This window comes from Gossypium raimondii, chromosome 5 (assembly GCF_025698545.1).
Source record: "Gossypium raimondii isolate GPD5lz chromosome 5, ASM2569854v1, whole genome shotgun sequence".
In the NCBI taxonomy this organism is placed as follows: domain Eukaryota; kingdom Viridiplantae; phylum Streptophyta; class Magnoliopsida; order Malvales; family Malvaceae; genus Gossypium; species Gossypium raimondii.
The window spans coordinates 27,848,978-27,860,329 of record NC_068569.1 but is presented as its reverse complement, the minus strand read 5'-3'; the positions used below and the strand labels follow the sequence as shown (position 1 = coordinate 27,860,329).

Here is an 11,352-nt window from a genome sequence, read left to right as displayed (position 1 = left end):
CTCCTATTCTGATACAGCTTGAAACTAGTATAGAGTTTGTGGTTTATAACGATGCGTCGCACATCGGTTTAGGATGTGTACTGGTGCAAGATGGTAAGGTTGTAGCTTATACGTCTCGACAGCTTAAGTCACACGAGGAAAATTATCCGATGCGCGATCTCGAGTTGGTTGCTATAGTTTTTGTCTTAAAGATTTGGAGGCATTATTTGTATGGTGAGAGGTGTATCATCTACATTGATCGCAAAAGTCTTAAGTACCTTCTTACTCAAAAGGAGTTGAACCTTATGCAGCGTAGATGGATTGAGCTGCTCAAGGATTATGACTGCATGATAGAGTATCATTTTGGTGGCCGATGCTCTTAATCGTAGAGTAATGTCTGATTTGAGGGAAATGTTTCCTCGCCTAAGTCTGTTTGAAGATGAGAGTCTGTTAGCTAAGTTGCAAGTTAAGCTGATTTGGATTGGTCAGATTCAGGAAAAATAGTTGGGGGATGACTCTTTGGTTTTGCGTTTTCGTCAGGTTGAGAGTGACAACGCGTATGATTTTAGGCTGAAGAATAGTTCTGTGTTTTCAAGGACCGATTTGTGTACCGAATGATTCCGATCTTAGATAGTCAATTCTGAGGGAAACGCATAGTATCCCTTATGATATGTATCCCGGTAGAAATAAGATGTATCGAGATTTCCGTAAACTATATTGCTGGTCGGGTTTGAAATGAGAGGTAACAGATTTCGTTGCTTGTTGTTTGACATACCAGCAAGTTAACGCTGAGCACCAATTGCATTCGGGTTTGCTCCCACCCTTTAAGATTCCCTTATGGAAATGAGAACGTGTGATTATGGACTTCGTTAGTGGGGTTACCTTTAACACCTACTAAGAAAGATTCTTTTTGGGTCATCGTGAATCGATTGACCAAATCCACCCATTTCATTCCGGTTCAAACAGATTACTCACTGTAGAAGTTGGCCAAACTCTACATATCTGAGATTGTGAGACTTCACGAGGTTTCGATTTCGATAATTTCTAATAGGGATCCTTGCTTCACTTTTTTATTTTGAAAAAAACTTCATGAAGGTTTAGGTTCGAGATTAGACTTCAATACTGTGTTTCATCCTCAGACCGATGGTCAGTCTGAGAGGGTGATTCACATACTGGAGGATATGCTTCAGAGTTGTGTGATTGATTTTCGAGGGAGCTGGGAGGATTTCCTACCTTTAGCTGAGTTAGTCTACAACAATAGTTTTCAGTTTAGCATTCAAATGACACCTTACGAGGCTCTGTATGGTCATAAGTGTCATACTCTGCTGTGTTGGACTGAGTTGGGTGAATGACAGGTTTTAGGACCTGAGTTGGTTTTCGAGAGTGATGACAAAGTTAGGTTCATTCGGGATCGTCTTAAGGCGGCTTCTGATAGATATAAGTCTTATGCAGATTTGAAAAGGAGGGATATCGAGTACTCTGTGGGTGACTTTATCTTTTTTAAGGTATCACTATGTAAGAAAGTTCTGCAGTTCGAACGTAATGGCTAGTTATGCCTTAGGCTCATTAGACCATATCAGATTTTGAAGCGTGTGAGACCAGTCGCTTATCAGGTAGAGTTACCTCCAGAGTTAGACCGTATCCATGACGTATTACACGTCTCTATGTTAAGATGGTATCGGTCTGATCTATCTCACGTTGTTTCTGTTGAGGAGATCGAGTTTAGATCGGATTTGACATTTGAAGAGGAGCTGATTCATATTTTGGGTCAAGATGTAAAAGTTCTAAGGAGGAAGTCTATTCCGTTAGTTAAGGTTTTGTGGCAGAATCATGGCATTGAGGAAGCCACGTGGGAACTAGAGGACTTGATGCATTAACAGTATCCTCATCTGTTCGGATCAGGTAAATTTCGAGGTCGAAATTTCTTTTAGAGGGTAGAGTTGTAACGCCCTAATTAATTTAACTTCGTTTTTGTGAAATTTGTCATAATTGAGTGTCTGCTTCAGTGGTTAAGTGCTTTGGATGTGTGTTTGAGATCTTGGGTTCAAGTCCCACTATTGGAAATTTTTGCTAATTTTGATCCTAGCTCATTCCCAAGCGATTCGGCTTATATTCTATTACTAGTCAAATCGTATATGAATGAGTCTGCTGGTTTAAGTGGTAAGGTGTTAGCTTACCCTAAGGTCTCGTGTTAAAATCCCTGTGAGGGCGTGGATGATAATTTTTGCGTCGGTTGTCTGGTAGAGGTTCAGTGGAACTGAAACTCTGAGGTTGTTAAATGAGAATCTGACGTCAATTTTAGTGGGATATGTTGTTAGTGGGGGGAGTTAGGATTTTTGTTAATTTAGATTCATTTTATTTTCTTTTTAATTTTTATCTTTTCCCAAAAACCTCTCCACTTTCTGACTTTTTTTTGTTGGTTTCGCACTATCAAATTTCCTTCTTTTTCTTCCTATTGATTTTTGTCATAATCTCCCTTTCAAATCACAGTGCTTCAGTTTTCCTGTTCTTCGTACGGCTTGGTAAGTAGTGGTAGTAAGGTTTTGCTTGGGTTAGGGGAGAATTCTTTTAAAGCTGTTTTAAAACGATGTTGTCTTTTTCATTAGTATTGATTTTTGGGTTGTTGGCAGCAGCGAATCGTAAGGAACGGAGCTCTCCTATTGTGGAATCGTAGTATTAGAATCATTTTGGAAGTTGGGTAAGTGCTGAACGCTTGGGTTTCGCTGTAGTAAATTTTTTTATTTCGGTTTAATTGAGGATTTAAAACTGATTTTGTGGCATGTATTGTCGATTTTTAGGTTCTGGTGGTCTCGGGATTACTTTCGCGTAAAAAGAAATCAGGTGTGTAACAAAAACATGAGAAAATGAGGTTTGGTGAAAGCTAAAAAAGTGGCCTGTCGACGCTACACCGGCGTGTGCGACACATCGCCGTATAGGTCTCACGGGCTAGACCAATTTGGGCATATGGGCCTATACGGGCATGCCACACGGGCAAAGCCAATTTGGGGGTGTGGGCCATGGGCTAGGTCGTGTGGGCCACACGGGTAAGGCCAATTTGGGGGTGTGGACCACACGGGCATGTGGGCCCAAAATTTTAAAATTTTCCCTAGGGTCACATACATCGTTCCGATTGAGTGTGGGCCTTCCGTAGGGTCGGTAAGGGCAAAACAAGCCATGCATGTGATCTGCTATTCTGATAGACTGTTTTGAGTTTAGGAAAACCGATATGTATGTTTGACTGTTTTGTATAAACATGTATGATATCTGTATACGAGAATGCGGGTTATGTTAACTCTGTTATATCTGTATATCTTTATTCTGTATTTGTATATGGAGTGGGATTTGTATATGTGGAGGAAGTGTTCTGGGAGGCAGCTTGGCTACAAACTACACTGATTGGTATCGTAAAGACATTATGTGCTGTGTAGGGATGGGTGGGTGTCTTATACCCCACATGGTGTGTTGGGATGGTCGGATGTGATGTGTAGAGGATAGGGGTAGGACTTTGCATATTTGCATGTTTTTGATAATCCGATCCTGATATGATCTGATTCTGTTAAGGACTTATGTCCGCTTCTGTTTTGATATACTGAGAAATCTAAGTTTATGTATGGCTCTATTTAGTTACACACTGAGTTTATGAAAACTCACATCTGTTTGTCTGTTCTGTTCAGGTAATCCTCAGACATAAGCGGGTCGGTGCGACGGAGTCTCAACGGTGACCACTAGTTCGTGAACTGGTTTAATTAACGGTTTTATTTAAATTTTGGGTTATTTTGAGAGTTTTGTAATTTATGGACTCTCTGGACTGTTGGTTTTAATTTCGGGATTTTGATATGGTCTAGATTATTATTCCGCGTGTTTTAACAAAACGATTTATGAAAATAAAGGTTTTTACGCAAACAGATATTTTACCAAAAACACAAGCTCGGATTTCAAATATAACGATTTCTAACTTCCGCTGCCAGATAAGTTTTATTGTAGGAGTAGATTATCAACATTTTCTTTAATGAATATAATAGAATTAACGTGTTTTATAAAACATAGACTCTCTTTTAGTAACAAATTATTTGGGAAATTTCAACACGGTAAAATTGGTTTCAAAACCCTTCTTCATAACATTTCCAGATTCGGCCATAACATCTAAGCCGAGTTTGGGGTGTTACAATTATGATATTACAATGTACATTTTTATACTAATGGTACGTAACATTAAACTTTAAACGTGCAACTAACCTTATAGAAGATTATAATATACAATTAACATGGGTTAAGTAATTAAGTTATTTAAGGTTATTATGGAATTATGAATTTGTTTGAAATTCTCATGTTTAAGTTGTGAAATTGTTATGCTTAATTTATTTGGATTGCTATTTAACTATTTTTGCTAATTTGCATTTATTTATTATTAATTATTAATAAACTTTATCTAAACTTAATTTTTTATTTTTATTTTTCTCATAAATTCATATTGATTTTCTGATTCAAACATCCAACATATGATTGAAAATGTTAAATTCAATTTTTTTTTGATTGTTATGGAACTTTTAATTTGTTCGAATTCTTATGTTTAAATTATTAGGTATATTTAAATTGTTGTAAAATTATCGTGTTTAATTTATTTGGATTGTTATTTAACTATTTTAGTTAATTTTCTTTTATTTATTGTTAATTATAAATAAACTTTACTTAAAATTAGTTTTTTGTTGTTTGATTTTATATTATTTCGTGAATTTGGATGTCTAACATATGATTGAAATGTTAAATTCAAATTTTTACCGAATTCGGATATGTGACGGATAATAATATTTAATTCAGATTCAAGTTTGGATAATAATACTTGGACAATTTATAAATTTGGATTGAATAATTCAAAATGATAGATATAAGACGTATTGCTAAAAATTATAATGATGTGTAAATAATGATATGAATAGATGAGTGACATTTACATGCACGTTACATTTCCTAACTTGTTTTTATTTCATCCACAGTTAAACGTAACAAGTGAATAGATGATGAAAAAATTTTGGAGGTTTACAGCAGTGAGTTTTTACAATTCCATATTTCTAAAAGTGAATCGGAAACTTAGAGTTGATAGGGATAAAGTGACCTTAGATTCCTTAACAGAGTGGGTATTGGTATTAGAATATATTTGATATGATATGGAAAATGCTTTAAATGTAGGAAAGGAAGATACTTCCCCGCCAATTAGAGCTAATTTATACCTTGCCAATCTTGAGAAGCCTAAAACAGAGCATCCATCACACCTCCCCCTCCCCAGTATATTACTTCAATTGTCTTCTTAAACCCAAAAGTTTAAAAAAAAAAAAAAAAACCCCTCCGAATGTTGTGCTGACATGATTGATGATCAGCCATTCCCAACCAAATGGCCCCAAAAACAAAGTTCTCAACACATCGGGAACGAGCAACCAATCCGCTGGTGTGGTGTGCTGCTATCATCTGCACCATCTTGACCGTAGCAGTCATCATCGCAGGCATTGTTACCTTCATAGGATACTTAGTTATACATCCCAGGGTGCCTTACGTCAGTGTCATGGATGCTCACCTAGACCATATCCAGATCGATTATGCGGGTATTCTGGAAATTCAGGTAACCATACTAATTCGAGCCCAGAATGGGAACGAAAAGGCACATGCAAGCTTCTCGGATTCGAGTTACAGCCTAAGCTTGAACGGGGAAGTGGTGGCGCAGCTGGTAGCACCACCCTTTGAAGTAGGTAAGAACAGTTCGGTTGATTTTAACTATGTAGTGCCATCTTCACCCATACCCTTAAGACCAGATCAAGCAGAGGATGTGGACACGGGGTTGAAGAAAGATTTGATTACATTCGATTTAAAAGGCAGTACCTGGGTGAGATGGAGAATAGGGCACCTGGCTTCAGTTAAGTTCTTGTGTCGTCTTGAGTGCCGGTTGCGTTTCCATCCTTTGAATGGAACTTACATTCCTTCACGCTGTAGTTCCAAGGCCAAATAATTTCCTGCTTTTATTTATTTTTTGTTATATATACATACATATACGTATACATCTATATAGAATAATTAAGGCTTTCCATTTTCTTTTGTATGCTCTATTCTGTACATGCTCTGCTCAACCACTTCGTACCCAAGTTGCCTTTAGTTTTTCATCATCATCATCATTAGTATTCTGTTGAGGATTCATTTATTGGCAGGATTTCTTATACAATATTATATTTGTGCAAATTAGTGACAAGCATGGCAAAGCTTATTGTAAATGTAGATAGTTTTATAATTATTTAAAATCCACATTTCATATAATAAAATTAAAAGGAAAAATTATTTCATTATGAGGGAATAACTTAAAGTATTTAATTAATAAATTGTACTTTAAATTATACCATTTTCTCAAACTTAACACTTAAACTATTCAACTGTCATGTAAATCACCTCAAATCTTAATACGATTATAAAAATTCATTTACTAATTATATCATCCCACACCAATACTTATTTTTCTAATTTTATATTTATATTTATATTTATATTAATTAAAATAATTATATTAATATTAAAATAAAAAGCAATACTTCCCTGGCAAATTTTCATATATATGAATCCTGTTATTTCATGGCTCCTAGAAAGAAAAAAACAACACCAAGATTTAACAGGCTAAATTAGGGATAAATACCAAAAATATAAAAATTGAGGAAATGGTATGAAAAATTTTGATATTTAAGGAAATAGATTGATTTTAGAGAGAGAAAGTGAAAACGCGTCCAACATTACGTATTTTCTGCCGATATAATATATCCTAATGGTCAAATTTCAAATCCCCCAATGACTATTTTATTTCCTATATAAACCTAATCATTTTCACCACTTTTCATTCAAATCCAATTCTCTCAAATCTCTTAAGATTTTAGTTCTAAATTTTCATTAAATTTCTATCAAAATCTTGTTATAATTTTTATTTCATAATTTATTCGTTTCAATTGACTTCTAATGGAAATTCCTCTTATTCATCTCGACGATAATCCCTCTCTAGCGGCAATTGCAAATGGTAAGGAAAAACTTGTAATTTTTTATTTTTAATTAAGTTCATTTTTAAGTTGTTAACATTATTAAATTTATTTTTTGTTGATATAATCAGGCGGAAGACTGGATTTTGGAGATGTACATACACAATCTATTTGTGACGTTATCTCCACAACACCTCGAGTGCCCTTCAAAGAGAATAACACGCCCGAACATTCATCCTGAGGTTAATCGGGGGTGTTCTAATGCTCGATAAATCTTGAACTGTGGTACATTTAAGGTGGCTACTACAGCTTGTCGACTTGAAAGAAGTGGATCGACTCAATTAGGGATCAGCTATGCTGGCCACGTTGTACTGAGAGATGTGTTAGGCAGTGTAGCCGTAAAAAATTAAAACCGATGATCACATAATCCTTCTGCAGTCATGGGCATGGTACCGGCTACCATTTTTATGTCCTCGAGTCGACACCCCTTATACTTTATCTATTTTAACAATGTAAAATTCATTTGATAATATAGTTACCATAATAATTTTTTTCATTTTTATATTTTTGAAATAACATATTATTTGAATAGGTGGAACAATAACCTGAGTTATGTGGGACTAACGGACGAGCTCGAAGATATCCGGTTACTGTTAGGTTAACAATCGGACGTCGATGTTAGTTTTTGAATTTTTAAAATATATAATATTTATGTAATGATTTGAAATTTAATATTATGTAGAAAATAAAATTTATAATTTTGTACAATAGCTTGAATGGATGCCATACACCGGTCCAAAATATGTGGGATGCGAAGGTGCCATTGATTGTTTACGTGACAGTAGAGATGCACGAATTCAATCGAGTGATGTGCCAGTTTTGGTTTAGACAAATTATTCCACCGTCACCACAAGACATTGAAGTACTGCATAAGGTCAACTTGCGGGTGAGAACCGAAGAAGATTGACCTAAATTTCACGAGAGATATATCAACATTTAGAAGCATAGGTACGAAATACCAATTCTCGCACTAGAATTGACGACCTCTTCGGACTACATGCCATGGTTTAGACACCATAGCAAGCCATATCTACTGTTGGAGGAGGTGAGGAATAGGCAACAACGTAAAAGGAGGCCATGACGACTGTACCAAAATCCTAGGTCGGAGGAACATGCTGAGACAGGTTCATCATCGGCTCTAACCCAACCAGAGGCATCGATGGTTGCACCAACGTTCGGTTAGTTTCCTTCATATTATCCTATTACTTTCACTATCCTCATTATTTTTATACAAGCACCGCACAATGCACCACCGTACCCTGCATAAACACCTTTTGCAGGTATGTCTTTTGTACCACCTCCGTCCCAGCACAATATTACATGCCAATGCTGATGGCAACAACGATGTATCGGCAACCATAGGATACTAAAATTAGGAGTTATGGCAAAAATAAAATTAGGTGTTAGATTCCTGAAATCTCATTTAGTATGTTTGCTAAACATGCTTCTTACAAGGGATTCTAAAGATGTTGGTTTTTCAATTTCTAGCAAAGTATTCGATGGAGATCAAACACTTGACACCATCTTTCTCCACTATAACGATTTGATCAGATGTGAAGCTGTTCATCTTTCAAAATGTTTTTTTTTTTATAGATTCAATTTCTCAAGAAGAAAAAACTTTGTTTCGCGAAAAATGATGGGGTCTTTTTTTAAATAAAGAAAGGGTAATTGTTAATAAATAGATAATAGTAAAAAGGGCAGGTGTGAAAATATTGTAAATGGAACAGAAGAAGAGATATAATGAGGAGGGGGGGGGGGGAGGATGTCTGTGGGTTCCAAGTCCATAAACATCAATATCAACAAATCGTCCTATATTTTAATAATTCAATTTTGTTTAGAATAGTTAGAGAAACGTAGAATTCAATCAACCAGGAAACCCCAACTACATTCACCACTTAAAACCAAATCCCAAAAAGTTGAAATGATAGACATATAAACTCATCAAATCATTCATCACGTACAGTGAAAAGATTTCCTCTATATATAATATACCTTGAAGAAAAAGAAACTTAAGCTACCATCATAGAGGTCCTTGCCTGCAGAAATGGAATTAATATTGCTTCTTGTGAAGATCATTGGGACAGTGGTGTTGGTTGGAGTTAGTGTGATGTTCCTTCGCCTGTTGGATGCTCTTGTTTTGACTCCCAAAAGGATTCGTTCCCAGCTCCAAATTCAACCCATCACCCAAAGTACTCCGCCCCCTTCCTTGGCCCCAAACAACACCCAATTCAAAGGGAAACCGGTGTGGTTAAGTCGCCATCTTTATTCCCATTTTTCGGATTTAGTCTTACGGTTTCGTCTACGTCTGTAATCACAATAAACACCAAATATTATTATTTATTAGTCTGATATCTGGTTCTGTTTTTGGGGTTAGGTTCAACGCATATGTTTTCACCGAGGGGAATACGGATTTTGCAGAGGAAGCATCCGGATATGGCCGAAAATGGGTACGTCAGAGAGGCTACGAGGATGATAATGTGGTTTCTCCAGGGAGGTATGTCTGTAAATGTGAATATGGGTTTCCCAAGTTGGTCAGTTTCAAGAAAGACGACGAGGATGATCTCGTTCGTGCAAGTCTCTTCACTAGGTGGCTCACCTGTCTTTTTCTACCGGTTCATATTATTAAATTCCAGAATTAAGTTTCTACACAATATTTAGCTGTTTAGCGCAGTTTGGAATTTTAATTTTATTAACATTATTTATTAAAAAGTTTTTCTTGCTACGTAATTTTCTCAACTAACCTATAGCATACGAAAGTTAAAAAGGTAATCATATTAGTGTGTTTTGTTTTAATTACTAAATTACAAAAATTCTCAATTTCATTATTAATCATTTTAGATCAGTTTTGTGTGTTTTATTTTAGTTTTAAATTATAAAAATTAATTTCATTACTAACATCCTTCGTCATTTTTCTAATTGGTATTATAATATTTTTACTTTTTAATATTTAAACATTATATTAATTTGATTCTAGTTCTATATAATTCAATAAAATTAACTCTCTATATTTATAAAATTTATTAATTTAATCCTCAAATGCATATAATTAAATAGTTATTATATATTATAAAAAGTATAAAATATAATATTGTTTTTGTATATTTTGGAGAAATATTATATTATTTATATCTACTTTAACGAAAGACAATGAGATAAAAGTGTATATAGTTTTATTGCATCAACAAGAATTTAAGATAAAAGCCTGAAATTCAAAATATCTTTATTTTAATACTAAAATTATAGGATAGGGATTATTTAACTAAAAAATAATTTAAGGATTTATTTTAACAAAGTATAGTAGTTTAAGGGTTTTTAGTATATTAACCAAACTTAAAACCCATATTTTCATAAGTCCGAACTTAATTGGCGTCTTGTTGTAATGATCAAGAGAACGTGAATTTAAGTGTATATTTTCTTCAACTTAAACCTAATATTATTTTTACTTAAGAATAATGATAAATTATTTGAAAAAAAGTATTTAATAATTTATAAGTTCTATATTTTATATTCTTCATCACTTAAAAGAGAATAATAATTGAATATTATTTTTTAATAATAAATTTAACAATACAATTCCATGTATTGGATTTATTTCTCGTCTAAATTCTCTAATCCACAACACTTATCTGAGTAAGTTGTTATTGATATTTAATTTGAGGATGTGGTGAATATAGGGCAACTCTCTCCTCTTAGCTACCAATATATATTTGTTGTCAAAAGATGAAACTTGTTGTGAGCTGGGATAATGGTTTCTTGCACCTCATTTTATTCTAGGGGAGATAATAAAATATAGATTTAAAATATATATATCTATATATTTCATGGTTTGGATCACCCAAATTAAAGGGTTAATGGAACTAATTAAGATTTTTTTATCAAAGCGGAAACTCTAAACATTGCTTCCTCAAATTCATTTCCAAGTAACAATGAAATTAAGGTTCGTTTTTAGTGTTCTTCATTTCCATATTTGAATCTTTTTCATCCTTACATTTTAATTACTTATATTTTAAACGAAAAATTTAGGTTAAATTCTACAATTGATCCTTATATTTTTTAAGCAATTTAATTTTTTCTTTTATATTTTTTAACTTTCCTTTTCTTTTCATTTTCCGTTTTCTTCGCTTCTCTCTCTTTTCTTCTCTTCTTCATTTCTTTTAACGTAGTTTTTTCTATGTTTTTATTTGTTAAAATTAGTTCACAAGCTCGTCTCACTCGAAAAAAAATTAAATTGTTCAAAAAAATAATAGTATAGAGACTAGTTTTAACAAATGGAAAACATAGAGGAAAACAGAGGGAGAAACAGAAGAGAACG

General features: G+C 34.2%; 3 protein-coding genes across 3 annotated transcripts; all 3 read left to right on the top strand.

Moving 5' to 3' along the window:
- Positions 1-372: 372 nt before the first annotated feature.
- On the top strand, positions 373-1,856 carry LOC105766931 (uncharacterized). Its single transcript, XM_012586477.1, has 3 exons — positions 373-444; positions 1,335-1,484; positions 1,593-1,856. The coding sequence occupies exons 1-3, from the start codon at positions 373-375 to the stop codon at positions 1,854-1,856; spliced, it is 486 nt and encodes a 161-aa protein (XP_012441931.1).
- Positions 1,857-5,202: 3,346 nt separating this feature from the next.
- LOC105765925 (hypothetical protein) lies at positions 5,203-6,067 on the top strand. The gene has a single exon (XM_012585205.2). It carries the CDS (start codon positions 5,369-5,371, stop codon positions 5,975-5,977), a length of 609 nt encoding a protein of 202 aa, XP_012440659.1. The 5' UTR covers positions 5,203-5,368; the 3' UTR covers positions 5,978-6,067.
- Positions 6,068-8,863: 2,796 nt separating this feature from the next.
- Positions 8,864-9,762, top strand: LOC128041387 (uncharacterized). Its single transcript, XM_052631792.1, has 2 exons — positions 8,864-9,287; positions 9,415-9,762. The coding sequence occupies exons 1-2, from the start codon at positions 9,085-9,087 to the stop codon at positions 9,677-9,679; spliced, it is 468 nt and encodes a 155-aa protein (XP_052487752.1). The 5' UTR covers positions 8,864-9,084; the 3' UTR covers positions 9,680-9,762.
- The last annotated feature ends 1,590 nt before the right edge of the window (positions 9,763-11,352 follow it).